This window comes from Podarcis muralis, chromosome 3, assembly GCF_964188315.1.
Source record: "Podarcis muralis chromosome 3, rPodMur119.hap1.1, whole genome shotgun sequence".
Taxonomy (NCBI): domain Eukaryota; kingdom Metazoa; phylum Chordata; class Lepidosauria; order Squamata; family Lacertidae; genus Podarcis; species Podarcis muralis.
In genome coordinates, this window is record NC_135657.1 from 114,088,630 (window position 1) to 114,112,461 (window position 23,832).

The window sequence follows — 23,832 nt, forward strand, 5'->3', positions numbered from 1 at the left end:
AAAAATGTAATTGACACTAAACTCCATGTTAAGGCAGCTGTGGGGAACCTCTAGCCCTCCAGGTGCTGCTGAACTACAACTCCCATCATCCCTGGCCATGGCCAAAGGTTACCCATCTAGCTTTTATCTAATGTGAGGGTTTTTTGTATAGAGAATTCAGTTTTGTGAGCTTCTCTCCCTTTGCTGAAGTAGAGCCTAGACTATATATATAATTTGACTTTCCAGGATCATTTTCATTGTACACTACTTCACAACTTCAGATAGCATACAATTCTGGTTGACGTTCAGAATCCACTGAGTCCTCCAAGGACAGCCTTTTCATGACTCTGTATTCATTACGCCAAGCAGATCCTTGAAATGGGAAGAAACTTTTTAGAAATTCACTCTTCAATTTCATATGTAGTTTTATGTTGATAAGTTATGGGGAAAATCATCTGGGACAAATGTAGATTCAACACTTGATGCCACAAATTCATTTTAAGATTAAACAGCTTGCTCTTTTAAGAAGCTAGGACTGAGTTGTCACCACTGGAAGCTGCTGTGTATATTTTGTAATATGATTATTAAGCCCAGCTACTAAATCCTTAAGCATACTATGTATCGTTTCATATCTGCTTGTGTCTATGTGTACGTTTGGGAGCATACTCTGTCAGACTGTCATACAGGAATAAGATACCCTTTATTGTACAATAGAAATACAGCAACTGTATATACATAACGACTTATGTCCAGGTATCTATTTACAAAAGTTTATTTAAATAATTGTTCCACAGATAATAGGAATGTTTCCTCAAATTCTTGTTCTGCAAATCTCTTTACTGACTGACGAGCAGTTTGTCTGATTTCTAGCCTTTTGGTAGGAGACAATGAAAATATGTAGGCCATAGTATCTGCATAGTCGTCTTCATTTTCTGCTAGAAATCCAGTAATATTTCCTTCATAGGGCACCACAATATCCAGCTTGGGGCCTCCAGAATTGTGAGCAAGGATAATTGTGCCAGCTGCCATACATTCAACAATTCCTATATGAGACAAAACAAGCCATTTTTAATTACAGTTCTCACCTTAATTAGGATTTCAGTGTCACTTTAAAAGCATGAAGAAGAAGAGTTTGGATTTGATAACCCACTTTATCACTACCCTAAGGAGTCTCAAAGCAGCTCACAATCTCCTTTCCCTTCCTCCCCCACAACAAACACGCTGTGAGGTGAGTGGGGCTGAGAGACTTCAGAGAAGTGTGACTAGCCCAAGGTCACCCAGCAGCTGCATGTGGAAGAGTGGGGAAGTGAACCTGGTTCACCAGATTACAAGTCCACCACTCTTAACCAATATACCACACAAAATAGGCTGGATCCTGAGATCCCACTCATAGAAAAAGGTACTCCTCACACTATTACAAAACAAAGGGGAAGCAGATTTTGGGAACTGCAAAGGGGGAGGGTCCCTGAAAATCTTTTAAATCTTTTCCAGGAGTATGAGATAGTACAGGAAGTGGAATCACCAACCGCTTCTGTTAAGAGCACAATTTCTTGGTAGAAGAAGTGCTATGACATTGGTTCAAAACCATAATGTGTACAAAATGGAAATGGTGACCTGTTTGCATTCTACAGCAAAATAGATCCCAAAAAATGATCCAGCAAAAGTAGCTGTCAGAATGATTGTGACAGGGATATGCAAAACCGTATCATGATGTGCACACACAGTTTTGTGGAAAAGAGGCTACTTGTGACATCTCCCTCGGCTGGCTCATTGAGAAGATTAGACATGTAAGTAGGATTTCTCTCAGCATCTGCATTCAGTGATGATAGTGAATTCCTCTTGAGCTTACAGCTTATGCTGACAGTTTTTAATTTTTGAAAGGGATACAGGGAGGGGGAAGAGAGCAACTGAGTTCCCTTACAATGGACAAAAATAGGTGAAAAAGCCATGTTTGTAACCTGGGAAAAGATAAAAGTCGTTCTGGTGAGAGTTCAGCACTGGAACAAACAGCCAAATGAGTTTGTAGAATTTCTCTCCATTAAGATTAGCATTCAATATGCTGGTCAGGCATTATGTTGGGATATTTTTTAGGGTGTGATGTGCAATAAGGAAAAGAGGTAATACTAGATTGGATCCCTTCCAAATTTACAGCTCCCAAGAATGCACAATATGGAAGTAGCTGAACACAGTATCAGTTTGATGGAAGAACAGATGAAAACAGCACTAAAGCACTTCATAAACTCATAATTAGCCATGAGTTTCAACACCAGGAGCTAAACAAATGATACAGCTGACTATATATAGCTCTACTTACCAATCCCAAAGTGTTCATTCCACATGGTGTGAAGTCCAATGGTCGCATGTGCCAGATGTTGCTTCAGCTCTTCAAATGGAATGTTAACTTTGAATTCTACCCTTTTTTCAATGCCCAACTCTTGGCAGAGCTTTTTAAGTCCATTTACACGCTGCTCATCTTCTTGGTTACGACAGCCACCAATCAGAATGAGTTTGGGCAGCAGCTCCTGCCCTGCAGTCTTTTCCAGCAATTTAGCAAAGGCTCTGATCTGCAGACAATGGTCTTTTTCTGGCCTAAACTGGCTTACAGAAACAATAGTTTGCTCTACAGTGCTCTTTTCCTCACGTAGAGGAATATCCAAGAATGTCTGAACGTCACAAGGTGGATACACAACACTGGTGCGGTCACTGCACCTCCAAAGGGAAAGGATGTGATTGAAAGTCCACGAAGAATTAACCATGACAATGTCACTGCAAGAACCAACTAAGCCATATATGGAAGCAAAAATATAATAATATGTGAGTTTCAATTTACTCAATAGGGGATTTCTTGTGATGACTGCTGCATTATTAAATCGAGCATTCTGGTTCCTAACCACAGAAAGCATGTCAGTGCTGATAGTAGGATAATGAACATAACAGCCTATCCGACAACCTCCTAAATATTTAAAAAGAGGAAGTGTGAAAGCATAACCCATGGAGTCAATGTAGACATCAGGAACACAGTTCACAAGAGCTTCCCAGCCAAGGAATACAGATCCTAAGCTCTGACCCAGCAGTGTAAAATGTGGGTAAAGGGAAGCTTCTACAAGATAGCGCCTTCTCAAAAACACAAACTTCACAGGTTGATTTAATCTGATGTTGAATCGTCTGTAAGCACCTTCAAGGATATTTTCAGCTGTGACACCAGCATCACCAGTGTAGACAACATAGGACACATCCTTGTACCTGAAAAATGAAACGTAATTTATCATCTGCAAATCATCTTAATTTTACACTCAGTAAAAGAGTCCATTTATGGGAAGACGCTTTAATTTGATTGCCTTTCTTGGAATGTCTAAAACTACAACCATCAGCCACTATTTATCTTTCTTTTCTGTACAACTGCTAAGCTCTGTTTTCCTTGGATGCATATGTTTTGTCACATGAAATTAAAAATCAATTTAAAAAAAGAGACTATGTCAAAAATAAAATAAAGCATGCAAGTTTAAAAGAGATGTATAAATATGCTGTAAATAGATATAAAAAATAAGGCAGGCACAATACCCAAGCAGTCTTGTTGCTGTTTTGTGAGCAAGTATTTTATATAGATACGCATATTTAAGGACAACAGACCAAAGATGCAATACAGGTGTAAGAAAATGACAAATGAAAAGCAAACAGTAACCGCAAGGGAAAACTGATTTTAACTGAGGAGTATCATCTTATCAACCCAGCTTGTTATTTTCATTGGCCACAAGTACATGTAACACTAAACTACGGTTTATTACTATGGATGAACTTGAATAAGCCCCAATTATGTTTTAGGCTCATGCACTCCGCTTTCCCCTGCAACTGGGAAGAAGACTTCTGATGACTTCACTTTTAAAGAATCCTAACTTAGTATTGTGTTCAAACCTGGGATATTTCATTTAAACAAACAGTTGTAGTTTAACATGCCAGCTGCATAAGCTATGATTTGAAGTTTGCTTGTTATAACTCGTCCACGTAGAGTTAAACCAGCCTTTGCGAACCTGGTGTCCTCCAAATGGTTTGGGCTACAACTCCCATCAGTCCTAATTAGTGAAGTGGTAAAGGCAGCGCTAACCACGGTTTAGCATAATGTGTGAATGCAACCATTGCTTTCAGGAAATGAGAGATTAATGCAATAAACAAACATCACTGTACGAAAAGTGAAATGCATACTTACTTTTTCTGTAGTGCTCTTATAGCACACCACAATACTCTCTCACCTCCTCCCCCTGCATTGCAGTATGGGTGAAAAAATGCAACCACAAGTGGCCTTTTCCCATCTCGCCCTGATGGAATTTGTTGTTTTTTCCTTTGTTGGAGCCATAGCCGTAAACCAAACAGGAGCAGGAGCAGACAGACACATAAAAATCCACTTAGTAACAAGGCAGGGAAAGCCAATGAGTACAGCAATCTGAAATGAGAAGGAGAGGGAAGTGGAATTATAGCGACAATTCTGAAAACTATAAAGAAGTTCAGCAAGGAGAGCCAATGTTTGTTTCCATATGAAAACAGGTACCGTATTTTTCGCTCCATAAGACACACCTGGCCATAAGACGAACCTAGTTTTTAGAGGAGGAAAACAAGGGGGAAAAATTCTGAATCTCAGAAGCCAGAACAGCAAGAGGGATCGCTGCGCAGTGAAAGCAGCAATCCCTCTTGCTGTTCTGGCTTCTGGGATAGCTGCGCAACCTGCATTCGCTCCATAAGACGCGCACACACTTCCCCTTTTTAGGAGGGAAAAATTGAGTCTTATAGAGCAAAAAATACGGTAATTGTTTTTGTTATGGCAACCCTATCGACATGGATGAAGCCCAGACTGAAGGGAAATGGAGGAGTCTGGCAACTGTACAAACTAGTTTGTTTCCCATTCATGCTTTGGATACATTCGGCTCAGAAATCTCTCCTACCTGCCCATCAACTTTTTATGGTGGCAAGTGGGTGGTGGGTAAGAGAAGAAACAAACAAGCTGAAAATTATCTGCCTTCATTTTGACAAAGGGATTTCTATTCCCATCAGAATGGCAGGCAAAGTCTTAACACAAAGCAGGCAAACCAAATCCAGAAGTGTGCAGATGTATATAACGGACACAAACAACTGAACAGTGATTTGAGCAAGAAGGGGCTTGGCTGGGAAGGAGAGGGAGCTCTGGACTGGACATAAATGAAGAAGAGAGGACGACCCCCCAGCAGTGATGGGCATGGCTGAGAATCATAATATTGCAGAGTTGGAAGGAACCCCAAGGGCTTTTTAGTCCAACCTCCTGCAGGATTAACATTCTATGGCTTTTTAAATGTGTGTGGGATGGCAGTTATTGGTTTGTTTTTGTTTCTGCTTTATTATGTATTTTGTATTTTCATTTTGCATTTTTCTGCAGTGAACCACAGGTGAAGGGCAGTACCTAACTTTAATAATTATTGTATAAACTTTTTTGCAGAACAACTCTGCGTTGTAAAAACAGAAAAGCTGGCAAATTTAACCCTGCTGTGTGGGAAATCCCTAACAGACGACCACAGTACCAAGTGACAGGTTGTGTATCCACAGCAGTGACCAGAGGAGGAATGACCGCTTGGAGGAGCGCAGAGAGAAGAAACGCCATGGTGCATCTGCATCAGCTCCACTGGCCCCCTTCCTCTGCCCCAGCTGCAAGAAAACATCTATCTCCCGTATCAGTGTCTACAGCCACAGCAGGCACTGTAACTCTCCAAAGGTTTAACTTCACCCTGCCCCCCCCAAAAAGTGTGTTCCTCCACAGACTGTCAGTCAGGTAGATGCCAACAAGAACAAAACTAAAGAACCCCTTCCTGGGTACCATTTCCATTGTCCCTTTTTGTTTTCTCCTGGTACGTCATCGACCAAGATGGATCTGTCGGGATCTCTGCTTGGCCAAGCTGATAAAGCTCATCTTCCTCCGGAATCGCCTTCCCGACAAACAATTAACGACCTGAGCCTTTGATGAGGCCTCAGACACATTCCCATTCAGCAGAGAATCAAATCAGGAGAAGTGATGAGATTTATGGCGACATCACTATGCTTTATTTCTTACTACGCAGACAGCAAAGAAATACAGTGGTGCCTCGCAAGACAAAAAGAATCCGTTCCGCGATTCTTTTCGTCTAGCAGTTTTTTCGTCTTGCGAAGCAAGCCCATTAGCGGCTAAGCGGATTAGCGCTATTAGCGATTTAGCGGCTTAGCGGCTATTAAAGGCTTAGCGGCTAAGCTGTTAAAAGGCTATTAACGGCTTAGCGGCTTTGAAAAAGGGGGGGGGGAGCGGAAAAAAAGGGTGAGACTCGCAAGACGTTTTCGTCTTGCGAAGCAAGCCCATAGGGAAATTCGTCTTGCGAAGCGCCTCCGAAACGGAAAACCCTTTCGTCTAGCGGGTTTTTCGTCTTGCGAGGCATTCGTCTTGCGGGGCACCACTGTATACACCCTCTCTCTATGAAAGCAGAGAGCAACTGAACAACAAAGGAACAGGAAACCAGTAACGTCACATCCGTCTCCCATTCCCGTGAGACTGCCAACAGCCTGGACTGTCTCTGGAATGTAAACAGAGCCTTGTGACTCTAAGCAGCTGCTCAGTGGCAAACAGAAACTAGCAGGATCAAGGGGTCTGGAAACCAAGCCTTATGAGGAACGGTTGAGGGAGATCTCGGGTATGTTTCTCCTGGGAAAGAGGAGATAGGATAGACATCTTCAAACATCTCAAGGGCTGTCACATGAAAGATGGAGCAAGCTTGTTTTCTGCTCTGCCGGAGGACCAATGGCTTCCAGTTATAAGAAAGGAGATGTTCCGACTCAACATCAGGAATAACTTTCTGGCAGTAAGAGCTGCTGGGCAGTGGGACAGACCCCTTCGCAAGTTGCTCCCTCTCCTCCATTGGGAGGTTTTTAAGCAGAGGTTGGATGGCCGCCTGCCACGGATGCTTTAGCTGACCTTCCCGCATTGCACGGGGCTGGACTAGATGACCCTCAGGGTCCCTTCCAACCATAGCTGTCAACTTTCAGATTTGAAAATAAAGGATCAGCAGCCTCACCTGTCCCGGGGACAGTCTACGGCAGGGGTCTGCAACCCGTGGCTCCGGAGCCGCATGTGGCTCTTTTACACCTTTGCCACGGCTCCGGGGCAGATACTAGTGAGGGGAGGAGGCGCATTGTGCGCCCCGACACTCCCCACTGTGGTGGGCGCTGTACTGGCTGTGACGTCGCATGGGGGCGGTGCGTGCGTTAGTCACGCACCGTCCCGACGTCACCTTCCCGCCCGCTGTCAGATCGGATATTAAGGTAAGAAACAATATATGCAGTGTTATATTTGTTTTAAATGTTGCAATGGTTTTGCGGCTCCCAGGTTTTTTTCTTCGGAAACGGGTCCAAGTGGCTCTTTTTGTCTTAAAGGTTGCAGACCCTTTGGTCTACGGGATATCTAACAATCCGGGATAGCAGCGGGAAACGGCGTTGGAATAAGGGAATTTCCCGCAAAAAAAAAAAGGGAAGGTTGACAGCTATGCTTCCAACTCGATAGGTCATGGAAAAATAAGACACCCCCTGAAAATAAGACCTAGCGCACCTTTGGGAGCAAAATTAATATAAGACCCTTTCTTATTTTCGGGGAAACAGGGTAGCTGCTAGGCAGTGGGCCAGACCCCTTCGCCAGTTGTTTCCTCTCCTCCCTTTGGAAGTTTTAAAGCAGAGGTTGCGTGGCCGCCTGCCATGGATGCTTTAGCTCAGTGTTCCCCAACCTTGGGCCTCCAGCTGTTTTTGGACTACAACTCCCATCATCCCTCGCTAGCAAGACCAGTGGTCAAGGATGATGGGAATTGTAGTCCAAAAACAGCTGGAGGCCCAAGGTTGGGGAACACTGCTTTAGGTGACCTTCGTGCACTGCAGGGGGCTGGACTAGATGACCCTCAGGGTCCCTTCCAGCGCGATACCTCAGGCGTCGCCATGGCGTCCTCCCCGCCCCGCAGAGTGACGAGCGACTGGTTCTCCGCGTCCCGCCCCCCTCCTCGGGCCTTTGGCAGGCGAAATGTCCCTCAGACATTCGTCCCTCGGGAAGCGGCAGCAGAGACGCGCCGAGGCTGAGGGAAGAGGGAAAAAGAGAGAGCAGCTCGCACCTGAGAAGCGGCCCGGCCGGGAAAGGCGCCATCGCGGAAGCCGCCCTCAGGTTCCGGAACCGGAAGTCGTGCTCCTTCTCCCCGCCTCTCCCAATCCCGTCGTCCTTCATGTTTTACCTCAGGGAGCAACGGCCATTTAAAGTGAGCGCCGCTCGCTAATGCCCGGCGGCAAATAGGTTCCCGCCGCAGCAGACAGGCGGTGTTAGGGACGGTGAAGTGTCTCATCTCTGCCCGTAAATGCCCACATTCAGATGAAATGCGGGGGCTTAGTTTTATTTTATGGCTCTAATGGAAGCTGTATATCTCTGTCTGAGCGCATCTGCATTTTCATAGCTCTACGGGCATTTTTTAGAGCGTTGGGCATAACGGCGCCGGGTTGGATTGCCCCATTAGACTACAATTCCCATCAGCCCCGGCGAAAGCGGCCACGGGCGGGGGTGACGGCAATTGTAGTTCCAACGACACCCGGAAGTTAAGGCGAGAGGAGGCCAATCGGAGCTCCCTACTAGCGTGCCGAGGACCCAATGAGAGCTCGGAAAGAAAGGCAGCCAATGGCTGGCTTTGATTCGCCAATCTGCGAAGGATGCTAAAATTTAAAGGGTAATGTTAGGAGGGCGGGGAGCTGAGTCTCTGCCATTGGAGGCGATGGAGCGATCTCTATAATAAGCATGTTTACATCGGATTAATTTTTTCCCGTCTAATTTTTCCCCCCTTTGGAAGGAAGTCTAGATTGAAATGCGAGCCTGTTAAAGCTTCCACTTAAAACTTAACTGGGTAGGTTTAAAGCCGGGAAAGTAATCAGGGGTGAAATATGTTGGCTTTCTATTTGGAAATGGACTTTTACAAATGTGACACAAAGAAATTGGGTATTGTAGGGTTCCTCCCGGAGCCAGGGATTGCTATACTGACTCAGGGGCTAAAGATCAAGGAGAGGCTGTGTTATTTATCTATAGGCTTCGCCACTGAACCCACATGATAAATCTTGTTATCTTACTGTTCTCTCTTGTTGGTTTCCCCAGGGTTTTGTGATTTGTTGGGTCATAATTTTCCTTTCGGGGATGGGAAGCGGAAGTGGAGCTGAAAATAGAAGAGTAATGATTAATGACACTTAAAAGGATCCTTAGTTTTGTAAAGCAATCTTAGTGAGAACACTGACCAGTGCTTTTTTTCTTCCTGGGGGTACTCAAGGCTATTCAGTATCGGCACCTTCTTTTTTTCTAGAAGAAAAGCATGGCTGCTGACTTTTTGCAATACTGTACAGTTTAAGGATTGCTTTTGAAGTTCACACCGTAGCTAACCTTAATGTAAATGTCTAAGATAAATATTTTAATGCAATCTGTCTGTAGGGAGTGTAGTGCAGTGGTTCTCAAAGGCTGTGTGGCACACTACACTGGTGTAGCAGGAGCAGATGGCAAGTGTGGCTGGAAGATTCAAGGACAAGCAAAGAAACATTTACCGTATTTTTCGCACCATAGGGTGCACTGGACCATAGGGTGCACCCAGTTTTTAGGGGGGGAATCAAGAAAAAAAACTCCCCCCCCCCAGCCCCAAAGAGCAGCGTACAGGCTGCGCACAACCTCTCCCTGCCGGAGGGGTTGCGCACAGCTATGGAAGAAGCCAAGGCAGTGAGCGGGATGGATCCCGCTCGTTGTTTTGGCTTCCCCTTTAGCCCCGTGCAGCCTCTCCTTGCCAGGAGACGCTGCACAGGGCTTTCCTGGGAGGTGGGGGGATTCCCTCACTTCTCGCAAAAGCCCACAGAAGCTGCGCAACTCCTTTAAAGAGATCGCAGCTTCTCCTGGGTTTCCTGGGAGGTGGGAGAAGAGACTGATGCGGCCAGTCCGTCTCTTCTCCCTCCTGTGGAAAAGCCTGCAAGAGTGCACGGAGCTTGTGTGCGGCTCTTGGGGGCTTTTCCCGCCTGCCTCCCCCCTGCATTCGCTCCATAGGACGTGCACACATTTTCCCTTGCTTTTTAGGAGGGAAAAAGTGCATCCTATGGTGCGAAAAATACGGTAACCAGACAGGTCTTTCTATGTAGTGGCACACGCCCTGTGGATCTCCCTCCCATCAGATGTCAAGGAAATAAACAACTATCTGACTTTTAGAAGACATCTGAAGGCAACCCTGTTTAGGGAAGTTTTTAATGTTTGATGTTTTATCGTGTTTTTAATATTCTATTCGGAGCCGCCCCGAGTAGCTGGGGAAACCCAGCCAGATGGGTGGGACATAAATAATAAATTATTACTATCATTTATTATTTCAACATTTTAGTGTAGCATAGTATAGTATCAAAATAACCTTTTGGATACAGGCAGTGACCATTTTGCGCACTTGCAATTGACCAACAGATCCTTTTGGATACGAAAGAGGGTCGAACGGGGGCGGGGGGCAGATAAGTTAAGGAAGCAATGTGAAAAAAATTGTTTTCAGGATATACACAAAAGATGCCCGTTGCTGGCTGCCGTTCTTTGAACTTTGGAGAAGAAGAGATAACACAGGCATCCTTAAATTTATCCCTTGTACATGAATTAAAGGCGAAATGACACAAATGATTTTAAGCTTTGTTGGACCTAATTTCCATATTTTGACTAAGCTTTAGAATTTTGGGAGAGAGGAAAAGTAATCGTCCCCCATTTTATTTTGTGAATTATATACCATTTTAACTATTTAAATAGCACCGGTGAAGCACAGTACATGAACTTTACAAAGAACAGGTTTGACCAGGCTTCCTCAACCTTGGCCCTCCAGGTGTTTTTGGCCTACAACTCCCATGATCCCTAGCTAGCAGGACCAGTGGTCAGGGATGATGGGAATTGTATTCTCAAAACATCTGGAGAGCCGAGGTTGAGGAAACCTGGGTTTGACAGTCCCCTCTCCCAAGTGGCTCACAGTAGATTTGGGGAAATGAAGGAAAGGGGATTGCTGGGAATGAAATAGGAATGAACAGGGGGGAAATAGGCAATTGTGTCAATAACACATTTTGACTTAATTACAATAATGCATTGGTTTTCCCAAAGGTTTCCTGGAAACTTAAAACTTTTTAGGAGGGACTTAGTCATATGGGGGTGTTTTGGGGATAGTTTTAGCAACGAGAGGGGAGGATGGAACCTTTTGTGGCAGTTGGAGACCTACAGACAGTTTTGAGTGGTGCAGCTCAATGAAGGCTCACAGGAAGGAATGTATTTTGATATAAGAGAGAAGATGGGGCAAGGTTGAGAAGGATTTTGAAGGTAAGGACATCTCTTGTAGATTTCCCTTGGGCTTTTGATAATGGTAAAATGTTCTTTTCAAAAATTCTTTGATTTATTATTAGTTGCTAAACAAAATGACGTATTTGAATCACATTGCCATGAGAAAAGGGGCCAACATTCCTTTAGGATAACATTTATAGCCCAGCTGGATTGCAAAAATCAGTACTCTGCTCAGGGTCCATTAGGAAGAAAGTTCAGGGGATGGTCTCTGAGCTGCTGACGGACTCCTATGGTCCTAATTGAAGAGGGAAGATAGGCAGCAGAGAGATTTTAGCCAAAGGTTCCTCATCTGACCGCTTGTGGTGTCACTTGGAAAGTGCAAGAAGGAATAAGTTTGTGTAACTTGAGATGTATAGCTATCTCAAATTGCCTTCTGTAGAACTGGGTGTGTACATATTGTGCCACCACAACAGAATATAGTATAGTAATAAAAATAGAGCTTGCTCTCAGAAATTGTACTTTTTCTTGGTATATTTCTATACAAATGTGTCCTTTTTTAGTTTTGTATTGTTGTGAGATATAAATGAACTGCCTGTTTGTGGTATAGTGTTTTCTTACAACAACTGTATTTACAACTTAAATTTGCCGAGTGGTTATTTTTACTTATTTTTTTAAAGAACAGTTCAGTTGAACAACAAAAGAAAAGAAAGGGGGGGGGAGAAATAAAATATATACTTATATACATATAGGTAAAGGGACCCCTGACCATTAGGTCCAGTGGTAACCGATTCTGGGGTTGCGGCGCTCATATCTCTTTATTGGCCGAAGGAGCCGGTGTACAGCTTCCGGGTCATGTGGCCAGCATGACTAAGCCGCTTCTGGCGAACCAGAGCAGCACACGGAAATGCTGTTTACCTTCCCGCTGGAGCAGTACATATTTATCTACTTGCACTTTGTTGTGCTTTCGAACTGCTAGGTTGGCAGGAGTATATACATATACATATGTACAATTGTACTTAACTAAAATTGTATTGTTATGTACATATGTACTTACAGTATACTTATCTAATACATAGGCATTGTTATTATCCAAATGCATATATGTTTATTTTAAACCTATATTATGTATTAATGCATTCCAAATATCATTATACTTGCCTATACAAAGTCTGCGTTTGTAAGCAATCCATTCATAAGTTGCAAGTGTAGTCATATAGTCAAGCCATTGATTAAATGGAGCTGTATACTTAATCTTTCCAGCACATCAATACCCGTCTTTTGGTCATCATAAGGGCACAAGGAATCCATTTACGTTGTTCAGTTGTCAAATTTCATATTGCTTTAGGTATGTCAATATTTTCATCTGAAATTTTTAACTTTTTCTGCACAGTCATAGTTATACTTTATAAAGAAATAAGGACAATAAAAAGTCAGAAGAAAGAAAAAGAAATGAGAAAGCAATAAAGAGGACTCCACCTGTTAATTATGTATAAAAAGATTATTCAAACTATTTAAGGTGTTCACTCCAGAATGGTATCAGAATCCTGACTTAGTGTTGTGTTCAAATTAGGGGACCTGTTTTGTTTTGTTTTGTTTTGTTTTTAAAGGTCTGTTTCACATGTAACACTAAGCCATGGTTTTGTGCTATGTGGGGGAGTCTCAGTGAGCCTGAATGAAGAAACTTGCTCACAGGCTTCTCTTTTCCCACTTGAAGCTGCGCAGGATCACATCTTTGCTTGGGTTTGCTGAGGCTCTTCTACATATCATATCACTGAAGCACATCCTTCCCCACCCAACTGTTGCTATCAGTCCCAGCAGCTCCCCCCCCCCCTGCCTTACAGATAATATAAGGCAGCTGCTGTCTGTCTGTTTATATAAGTAGGCTTTACCTTCAGAAAAACACCTAGTCCAATCCTTGCAATGTGGGAATCCACAGCCACCCCTGGGTGGATTTGAACCACCACCCTTCAAAGGGGCAGTTGTAGGCACAAAGCAAACCTAGGAAATGCTGTCTCTGTGGAACTAAGTGCTGGCACGTGAAATCTTTTATTTAGTCATGAGAAATGTATGCAGTCAATTTCATGCAGTATAAACCTATTGGTAAGTAATAGATTAACTGGGCACAAGTAGATTCATATGACCATCATGTGGCCTTTAATTACTGGTTGCAGAGTTGTGGGCTTTTGTTTTTCCCTCCTTCATATACAGTACATGCTGCAGTAGTGGAACTATAGAAGGGTGAGTGGCCCGCTTCCGGAATGCATAGAAATATGTCAGACAAAAGAAGCTTTAGACTGCTGACATTCACAGTAAGTTTACATATTTATAGACTACATTTGTAAGATGTTTTGCGTAGCACATTGATTGTATATTGTATCGTGAATAAGCTGTGGCACCTAAGAGGTGATTAACTTTGCAATTCTAAGTAGTTATTTGGCAGTACGTCTCCTTAAGCTCAGTGGGACTTCTTTATGAGTAAACGTGCATAGGATTGGGCTCAAAAGTAGATACTTTGAGGATTTCAGCTACAGTGATTGTGCTGGTCAAGAACAGACTGGCACAAGGGAATACAGTGGTACCTCAGGTTACATACGCTTCAGGTTACATACGCTTCAGGTTACAGACTCATGCTAACCCAGAAATATTACCTCAGGTTAAGAACTTTGCTTCAGGATGAGAACAGAAATCGTGCGGCAGCAGCAGGAAGCCCCATTAGCTAAAGTGGTGCTTCAGGTTAAGAACAGTTTCAGGTTAAGAACGGACCTCCGGAACGAATTAAGTACGTAACCAGAGGTACCACTGTATATGTTCATGACTTAACATTACAAAAATGTCTATCAATATATGATTGGGCCAAGACAATACTGCGAGGAAGTGACTTTAATAACAAAATGTATATAAATGTATTATGTCATCCTGTTTAGATTGGACCCAAGAGAATATAGAGAGGAAAGAATTGTAATTTATTGTGTTGAATCCCAGTATTCTGCTTTTCCTTCAAGAATCTCAGGCAACGTTAGTGGGATTATTGCACTTTTCTCCTCATTTGAGGGAAGGTAAGTTGTGTGTGGCAATGACTGACCCCAAATTGCTCAGTGGGAATTTAAACTCAGGGCTCCCTCATGCAATACTCTTGCATATTGTCTCTCCAGCGGGTTGCGTGATGTTGAGTTTGTAATACTGGTTGGGTTATGAGAAAAGGGGTCAAGTGAGCGATGTATTATGCCTCCTCTACAAATGCATAAAGGTAAAGGTACCCCTGCCCGTACGGGCCAGTCTTGCCAGACTCTAGGGTTGTGCGCTCATCTCACTCTATAGGCCGGGAGCCAGCGCTGTCCGGAGACACTTCCGGGTCACGTGGCCAGCGTGACAAGCTGCATCTGGCGAGCCAGTGCAGCACACGGAAACGCCCTTTACCTTCCCGCTAGTAAGCGGTCCTTATTTATCTACTTGCACCCGGGGGTGCTTTCGAACTGCTAGGTTGGCAGGCGCTGGGACCGAAGGACGGGAGCGCACCCCGCCACGGGGATTCAAACCGCTGACCTTTCCATCGGCAAGTCCTAGGCGCTGAGGCTTTTACCCACAGCGCCACCCGCGTCCCCTACAAATGCATATACAAACATTATTGAGTGCTAGAATTGTAAGAGCCAGAACTGTGACACACATATTAATTAGGGATGAACAAATTGGTTTCTTTACTAAATTATTTGTTTTCCTCTGTGAGGAAGGAATAAATACATTTCCAGTCTGTGTCACTTTTGCATCAGAACACCCAGGAAGTGTGAGAACTGTTCCAATCTTCACACGAGTCTGGGAAGTTTGGCTCAAGTCAGTTTCATATCAGTATGAGCAAAGATCCGTTTCCTTAAACACACCTAGTTTTAATGCAGCTGTAGCACAGTGGAGCTAGAATGTTTCCTGAACATTATTCTAAATTATAATTTATTTGGGACTGGATCTTTGGGCAGGATTGATAGGAAAGGGGATTTAACGCTAATCTAGTCTGATTCTGGTTTCATTTTCTAAATGTGTTGTAACCTGTTGAGAGCCTCTGGGATAGGGCAGTATGAAAACAGAAAAAAAAGATGAAGCAGCATGCATGGCGGAAGATTTAGAGGGGCATGATAGTTGCTGTGCCAGCCTGCAACTGGTAGCACTTTTGAGCCAGGATCAGCACCAGTGGAATCACATGAGGCCAGTGGAACTGGGCTGACAGAATCCAATGAATTCAGGTCAGCTCAGCCTGTACCTGAACATCCTGCCAAGGGAACTTCTGCTGGCAGCACTTCCATGCCTGCATGTGGTGGGCGGAAAGCGAAGTTCCACACTGCCTACAGGTGGCAGGAGCCTGGCAGAAGTGGGCGGAAGAACACCTCTGCAAATCCAAGCCTCCCTCTGGCATAACTTAACGGTGGTGGATTGCTCCACCTCTCTGTTTTTACTCTTGGTTCTATCTTGCTTGGAAAGAGAAAACTAAATAATGTTTGCTAGTTTTGTACTTGAAAAAGAACAAACCCACCAAACTTTACCAGCGTTTCTCAACCTTGGGCTTCCAGCTGTTTTTGGACTACAACTCCCATCATCCATAGCTAGCAGGACCAGTGTTCAGGGATGATGGGAGTTGTAGTCCAAAAATAGCTGGAGGCCCGAGGTTGAGAAACAACGCACCGTGGTTTATTTGATCCTCTGAACCTGGCTCAGTGACCAAACTTGGTCTGAAACTGGTTTATAAGCCTTGCTTTATGTAGACCATGGCTTAATTTTGCATGCAGACCGCGCAGACTTTATAAACAGTCAAAGGCTTCCTCCAAAGAATCATGGGAGCTGTAGTTAAGGGTGCTGAGAGTTGTTGTAGTTTAGTCGTTTAGTTGTGTCCGACTCTTCTTGACCCCATGGACCAGAGCACGCCGGGCACTCCTGTCTTCTACTGCTTTCCGCAGTTTGGTCAAACTCATGCTGGTAGCTTCGAGAACAATGTCCAACCATCTCGTCCTCTGTTGTCCCCTTCTCCTTGTGCCCTCCAACTTTCCCAACATCAGGGTCTTTTCCAGGGAGTCTTCTCTTCTCTTGAGGTGGCCAAAGTATTGGAGCCTCAGCTTCAGGATCTGTCCTTCCAGTGAGCACTCAGGGCTGATTTCCTTCAGAATGGATAGGTTTGATCTTGCAGTCCATGGGACTCTCAAGAGTCTCTTCCAGCACCATAATTCAAAAGCATAAATTCTTCGGCGATCAGCCTTCTTTATGGTCCAGCTCTCACTTCCATGCATCACTACTGGGAAAACCATAGCTTTAACTATACGGACCTTTGTTGGCAAGGTGATGTCTCTGCTTTTTAAGATGCTGTCTAGGTTTGTCATTGTTTTCCTCCCAAGAAGCCGGCGTCTTTTAATTTTGTGACTGAGAGTTAGGTGAGCCCTATTCCCTTCTGAGAGCTACAATTCCCTGAGTGGTTTAACAACCAATGCCTCTTCACAGGGAACTCGGGGGAACTGGAGCTCTGTGAGGGGAATGGGGGGGGGGCCCTAACAACTCAGCCTTAACGAACTCTTTGACTGTTTGAAGTGGTATCATAGTTCTTTTAATGTATAGTGTGAATGCACTAATGCACTGAGGTGTCCCAAGATGTTGCTTTTGCTGCAGCAGACTCTTCGCTCAGTCGTTCCTCTGGATTAAAACATAATGAACTAGCTGACCATGCTTCTGGGCTGGCAACCCAAGTTGCCCAGAGGTGCATTGATTTTTGTTTATTTTATAACTGCCATCTTCTGAACCAGAGATGGGAATCTTTTTGATCCAGGAGGCCACATCCCTTTCCTGCTAATCTTCCAAGCACTGCATGCCGGCTCTGGGAAGGCCAAAATGGTGGATGAGGCCCAAGATGGCCGTGTATGCTGGGCAGCCCCAAAGCGTAGCCCCTCTCCACTCATTTGTGCTCCCTAACCAGCATTTCTCTATGCAAAAGCAGGAACTGAGGCGCTGATAAAAGCCCGCCAAACCTGTGACTCAGCCTAGTGAGGGTTTTCAGAGGATTAAATGTGCTCCTAAAGGAGAAGCTTCTCATCTTCCCTCAATTGTCTCCTGTAACATATGAACACACCTGATCCCTTTGTGTGTGCCGTGTTAAGCAATTCTCCCTCCTCCACTTTTATTACTGAGCCTCAGGTTCAGATTGCAGTTCTTTTGTTTAGGGCATTTTAAGATGTTTTCGCGTTGAGAGGAACCGAGAGGTTAGAAATGGGCAGGAGCCCTCAAGTTCAACCAACTTCATTTGTGGTATTATAGGCATTAGTGTTGCTTGCAGTTATGTCTGGAAGTACTTTAGGCTGTAGAAGGGTGTGTGTGTGTGTGTGTGTGTGTGTGTGTGTGTGTGTGTGTGTGTGTGTGTTGTTACTACACTTAGTATGGTTTGTCTCCACTACTGGCATCCTGCCAGCATGGAAATCTGGGTTCAAATCCCTGCTCAGCCACAAATCTTAATGGGCATCACTTTTCCCCTCTCTCAATCTAGCCTACCTCGCAGGCGTGTTGTGATGGGAGAGGGAAAGGAGTTTAGGTGTTCTAAAGATCCTTGACGTTGTAAAGGTAAAGGACCCCTGGCAGTTAAGTCCAGTTGCGAACGACTCTGGGATTACGGCGCTCATCGCACTTTACTGGCCGAGGGAGCCGGCGTTTGTCCGCAGACAGCTTCCGGGTCATGTGGCCAGCATGACTAAGCCGCTTTCTGGCGAAACCAGAGCAGCACATGGAAACGCTGTTTACCTTCCCACCGGAGCGGCATCTATTTATCTACTTGCACTTTGACGTGCTTTCGAACTTCTAGGTTGGCAGGAGGTGGGACCGAACAACAGGAGCTCACCCTGTCGCAGGGATTCGAACCGCCAACCTTCTGATCGGCAAGCCCTAGGCTCTGTGGTTTACACCACAGTGCCACCCGCGTCCCTCATGGAACTTTGGAGTGTCAGGCATAGCCCTACTGGCTTTAGCCCAAACGTAGCAGAGTTTTCCTGCACAGCGAAGAAGCTAGTTGCGGCAGTAATGACTAGTCAGCTAGATTCAGAGTAACTATTTACAGGATTTATTAAAAGGAAAAAATAAAACCAGCAGAGTTTCTGCATACAAAACAAAGCAAAATAAACCCTCTCTTTCTCTCTCTCAAAACCATACACAGCACTTCTACTCCTAACAACACCTCACTTCAAACTGAGCTAGCAATCCCTTGATAACAGAGCAGAGTGCTGGTCGTTAACCAATCAGAGTAGTTTCTAGGTCAAGCAGACCTGGGCTTTCTGCCAAGAGTAAATTGACACCACCTTGAGTTAATTGTGAGAAGCCAGAATCTGCAAGTTTCCCACGAGAACCAATTAACAGAAACTGAACACCCCCTCACAGATTCTGCTGAACAATTAACATCAAATACACCTATGTAGGAGATCATTTTTCCAGCAAACCTAAACCCTTGCACATTCGCTTGTTCTTTATCTTTGCCAATGGTTTAGTTAACACATCTGCTACATTTTCTTCACTTGATACATAAGTACAGGTGATTATATTGTCTTGTACACAGCAACGTACATTTTGGTATTTTACAGAGATATGTTTGGAACGTGATTTGAAACCCTCTGTTTTACTTAAGGTTATACAAGCTTGATTATCAATGTAAACTTGTACTGGTTCTCCACAATTTACATTTAAATCTGCCAACAAATGCTTGAAATAAATCACCTCGTTGCACAATTCACTCAATGCGGCGTACTCTGATTCCGTTGATGACACACTTACAACGTCTTGCTTGCGTGACCGCCAGCTGATTAAAGCTCCACCGACCATTATGACTAGTCCTGTGACAGATTTTCTATCCGGCAAATTTCCCCAGTCACTATCACAGTAGCAACTCAACATTTCATCCTCTGAAGAATTTAATTGTAACATATAGCCAATTGTCTGTTTGAGATACCTCAGAACTTGTTTTACCCCTTTCCAGGCATTTAGTGTGGGTTTTGAGACCAATCTACTTAATATGCCTACTGCATAACTAATATCAGGTCTGGACCACTGTGCTAGATACAATAAACTTCCAATTACAGAATGATATACATCAGGATGTTCAAATTCAGGACTCTCATCTACATGAAGTGTTTTTATGAAACCTGGATCCATAGGCACCACTGCCCCTTTGCAATCCTGCATCCTGTATGTAGTCAGTAGTTGTTTAACTTTGTTCTGCTGACTAATTAGGCAGCTGCCATCTTGGGCCCAGCACACTTCCAACCCTAGATATGTCCTAACCGGGCCTAAGTCTTTCACTTTGAACTTACTGGACAATTGCTTGGCAAACCTTTTAGTTTGTTTATCTGTTTTGCAGGCATACAAGACATCATCTACATAAATCAGACAAAACTCTTGATCACTGCCTGTACCGCGTACATAAACACAATTGTCAGCTGTACTCTGCTTGAAACCAAATGACACTAAGGCCTCATGGAAACATTTGTTCCAAGATCTTGCAGCCTGTTTGAGACCATATAGAGCTTTGTTTAATTTCAACACTCTATTGGAACCTGTCTCATAACCAGGCGGTTCGGCTAGATACAGGTCTTCTGATATTGATGCATGTAAATATGCAGTCTGAATGTCAAAATGGTTTAACAGGAGTTTTCTCTTTGCTCCAAGCGTTAAAATCAGCCTTACACTGTCCCCCTTAGCAGTAGGGGAAAAAGTCTCGTCATAATCTTTTCCAGGCCTCTGAGAGTATCCTTGAGCCACTAAACGAGCTTTGTATTTGTACTCTCCTGTCACCAGAGGTTTAAGTTTGTACACCCACCTGCAGCCTACAATCTTTGCCCCCTCAGGCGCTGCTACTGGTGTAAAAACCTTGTGCTCATTCAGAGAGGACATCTCTTCCTCCATTGCCTGTTTCCAGAGCTCTGCCTCCTCTTTTGGTAACTTTAACACCTCCTGAAAACTCTTGGGTTCTGCAATCACACTAAACACATTTGCAGTATCTGGAGAAAAACGCACCGGAGGCACTCCTTTGTTTTGTCTTTTAGATCTTCTGGGAGAAAATTTTTCTTCTGACCGACTTTCCTCCTCAGAACTACGACCTCTCTTTTGTTGCTTAGCAACTGGTCTTTGGCTAACACCACTTTCTTGAGAGCTCTTATCTGAACTTTCCTCCCCCTCAGACTCTGATTCTCTGTGTTTACCTTCAGAGTCATGAAGCTCCTGGGAAGGTTCAAACCAAACCTCAGTATTGGCATGTAGTCTCTCCCAGCCACTATGTTCACAAAAACTGGCATTCCTGGAGATCACAATGCCATTTGTCCCTTCAGCAAAGCGGAAACCTTTTCCCAGCTCCTGGTAACCCACAAACACTAACTGTTTGGTCTTAGGATCTCCCTTCTTTCTCATTTGTTTCGGAATTAATACCCAGGCTTTTGATCCAAACACATGCAAATGGTCAATTTTGGGTTTTTTCTGAAACAATTTAAAGTACGGGGTTGTACCTATTGTTTGATGAAAGAGCCTGTTTTGGAGATAACACGCGGTGAGCATGCTCTCCCCCCAATAAGACATGGGCAAATCAGCATCATCAAGCATGGCAAACATCATATCTTGTAAAGATCTGTTTTTCCGCTCTGCAACGCCATTCTCCTCTGGGGAAAAAACGTTCGTTTTTCTATGCCCAATGCCACGCTTTTGTAACCAATCTTTAAAGGCATTTGACATAAATTCGCCACCTCTGTCCGTCTGAATCCTTTTAAGTTTAATGGACAGAAATCTTTCCACAGATGCCACCCAGCCTTTAAACTTAGTGAACACGTCACCCTTATTTTTCATGGGAAAAACCCAGGAGTAACGCGTGGCGTCATCCACAATTGTTAGTGAAAAGCGCGATCCACCCCTGCTTACAGCAAATGGACCAATTACGTCCATGTGAACCAGCTGTAGCGGTGACTCACTAACTCTGTCACTTCTGGGGTAAGAGACTCTGTGGGTTTTAACCTTTTTACACACATTGCAATCAAGGTACTTGTTACAACTCTTTAAATTACCCCCATCAGCCAATTCAGACATTTTTAGTACACTTTTCCAGCAAGCATGCCCCATTTTCCTATGCAATAAGTGCACACAGTTGTCATGTATAGCTTTGTTATTCACTGCAGGCTGAGATTTACTGACTACTGCTGCAACTTGAGATCCTGCTTTAAGCCAAAACAAGCCTCCCTCTGACTTAGCAGTGCCTAAAATCTCACCAGCCTTCTTAATAATGCAACTGTCTCCTTCAAAATACACTTTAAACCCAGCTTTTAGCAAACAATCTACAGACATCAGATTGCTCCTTAATGACGGCACACAAAGTACATTTTGCAGGCATTCACGAAGACAAGGAACAAAAACTGCACCCCCCGAAATCACTTCGGAAGTACTTCCGTCTGCTAGAGCCACCTGGCTGCGCTGTGCTGAGTTCTTGGAAACAAACAATTCATCTGAGTTCACGATGTGGCGAGATGCTCCCGAATCGACCACCCAGACCGCTTGTTTCTCATCAGCAATCTTGACCTCGCCGGTCACCAGCTGAGCCGACTGTTTTCGTTTGAAGAATTTCTTTTTACACTGCTGCTGCTGATCTCGTCTCTGCTCCTGCACCGGCAACTGAGACTTGACCAACTCCGGACATTGTCGTTTTAGATGCGCTGAAGACCCACATCGGAAACAACGCCTAACAGCAAACGCTGACTCCTCACCGGTACGCTGCTTTTGCGTCACCTCTGGCACGGCATGAGAACTCCTTTCAAACCGCCCACCTGTAGAAGCCTCTGCAGCCAACGACCTTTCTTGCCTCTTCTGCCATTCTTCAATCAAACGCCCAGTAACGTAACTGACTGATAAATCACGCTCCTGCATGCCTTCTAGAGACAAAACTAAATTATCCCAGCTTTCCGGGAGAGAACTCAAAATAATAGCCACCTTCTCCTGCTGGTCTAACGCACAGTCTCTTTCCTGTAGCGCAGTAAACTTTAACTGTAAACTGTGTAGGTGTTCCTGCATTGTAACCCCAGGCTGTAACATTGCCTTGTACAATGCCTTGCGAATGAACAGCTTGGAAACCGCTGTCTCACGCACATGGAGTTCTTTAAGTGCTTGCCACACACCTCTAGCTGTCTTGATTCCCCTCACATACGGCAACTGGGAATCTTCCAGCCCCAAGACAATTGTGGCCCTTGCTCTTTGGTCTTTATCGAGGTCTTCATCATCAGGCTTCACAGGAAACTTACTCACCACTTGCCAGAGACGATCCCTCTGCAGCACTGCCTGCATGCGTTCTGACCACAGCAAGTAATTGGAGTCATTCAGACGCTCAAAAGCCATCTGACCTGGTTGTGAGGCCATCTTGAGAGCGATGTCCCTGGAACCCGGGACCAGCTACTCACGACCACCGAGAGAGAAAACAGGAACCACAGCACCCAGCACTCACACGCTGCAGCTGTTGTCCTTGTGTCCACTGCGTCACCAGCTCACCACGGTCAGGAACCAGCCAGGAACAACAACCTCTGGAACTACTGGAACCAACGCCGTTGATGCTGACACCACCGCAACTCAGGCTGGCAGCACAATGCCCATAACCTCATGGAACTTTGGAGTGTCAGGCATAGCCCTACTGGCTTTAGCCCAAACGTAGCAGAGTTTTCCTGCACAGCGAAGAAGCTAGTTGCGGCAGTAATGACTAGTCAGCTAGATTCAGAGTAACTATTTACAGGATTTATTAAAAGGAAAAAATAAAACCAGCAGAGTTTCTGCATACAAAACAAAGCAAAATAAACCCTCTCTTTCTCTCTCTCAAAACCATACACAGCACTTCTACTCCTAACAACACCTCACTTCAAACTGAGCTAGCAATCCCTTGATAACAGAGCAGAGTGCTGGTCGTTAACCAATCAGAGTAGTTTCTAGGTCAAGCAGACCTGGGCTTTCTGCCAAGAGTAAATTGACACCACCTTGAGTTAATTGTGAGAAGCCAGAATCTGCAAGTTTCCCACGAGAACCAATTAGCAGAAACTGAACAGTCCCTTGGCGCCATGCCTAGCCCCAAAAGAAAGCAGTAGAGGGCATTAAAAAGCAATTGTTTGCCCGAGGGAGGGGGAAATAATAATGGGGTGTACACGACTTCTGCTTCCCTTGCCTACTGAAAGGAATTTTGCTACCGCAGGGCAAGGCTAGCAAGACAGTCAGGTCGGAATTTGGAATTTAGCGTAGCAGAGTTCAGATGCTGCTGAGGCAGGAACTGCTTTTGAGAAGGAAAAGAGCAAAATGTAACCGTACTGGCTGACACAGAGTTGTGTTCTGTAAAGTGGTTTTACCTGATGATCTAACACATTAGATCTGGATGTATCACCAACCAGGTCGGCAGTGACTGCTGAATCTGGCTGTAATTAGGGCCGGATTTAGGTTTGATGAGGCCCAAAGCTACTAAAGTTAATGGGGACCTTTATATGTCCAGCTGTCCTTTGTCAACAATAAATTGTCGCTCT

The 23,832-nt window shown here is 44.5% G+C and overlaps 2 protein-coding genes across 8 annotated transcripts in view; one reads left to right on the forward strand and one right to left on the reverse strand.

Moving 5' to 3' along the window:
* Positions 1-660: 660 nt before the first annotated feature.
* Positions 661-8,240, reverse strand: ALG11 (ALG11 alpha-1,2-mannosyltransferase). Of its 2 annotated transcripts, none has more exons than XM_028722092.2 (4): positions 8,115-8,240; positions 4,184-4,417; positions 2,294-3,222; positions 661-1,022 (listed from the first exon to the last, which is right to left on the reverse strand). In XM_028722092.2, exons 1-4 carry the CDS (start codon positions 8,222-8,224, stop codon positions 751-753), a joined length of 1,545 nt encoding a protein of 514 aa, XP_028577925.2. In that variant the 5' UTR covers positions 8,225-8,240; the 3' UTR covers positions 661-750. The 2 variants fall into 2 exon arrangements, with proteins under 2 accessions (XP_028577925.2, XP_077782642.1); XM_077926516.1 differs by lacking the exon at positions 8,115-8,240 and adding an exon at positions 7,932-8,056.
* A 92-nt stretch (positions 8,241-8,332) lies between these two features.
* The window catches only part of ATP7B (ATPase copper transporting beta), a 56,062-nt gene continuing 40,562 nt past the window's right edge, over positions 8,333-23,832 (forward strand). Inside the window, exons 1-3 of one of the 6 annotated variants that reach the window (XM_028722081.2) lie at positions 8,333-8,888; positions 13,511-13,611; positions 14,227-14,358. Coding sequence is in view for 2 of the 6 variants with exons in the window: in XM_028722076.2 (XP_028577909.2) it covers positions 13,561-13,611 (51 nt within the window). In the remaining 4 variants the exon portion in view is untranslated. Of the gene's footprint in view, positions 8,889-12,709; positions 13,612-13,663; positions 14,359-23,832 lie in introns of those variants that run through there. The other 5 variants (XM_028722076.2, XM_077926515.1, XM_028722084.2 and 2 more) reach the window with 5 other exon arrangements.

Coding starts and splice junctions, on each gene's coding strand:
- ALG11 (XM_028722092.2), bottom strand. CDS start 8,224: ATGAAGGACGACGGGATTGGGAGAGGCGGGGAGAAGGAGCACGACTTC. Junction 3,223..4,183: donor ATAAGAGCACTACAGAAAAA/GTAAGTATGCAT, acceptor TTCATTTTTCAG/GTACAAGGATGTGTCCTATG. Junction 1,023..2,293: donor GAATGAACACTTTGGGATTG/GTAAGTAGAGCT, acceptor TGTCTCATATAG/GAATTGTTGAATGTATGGCA.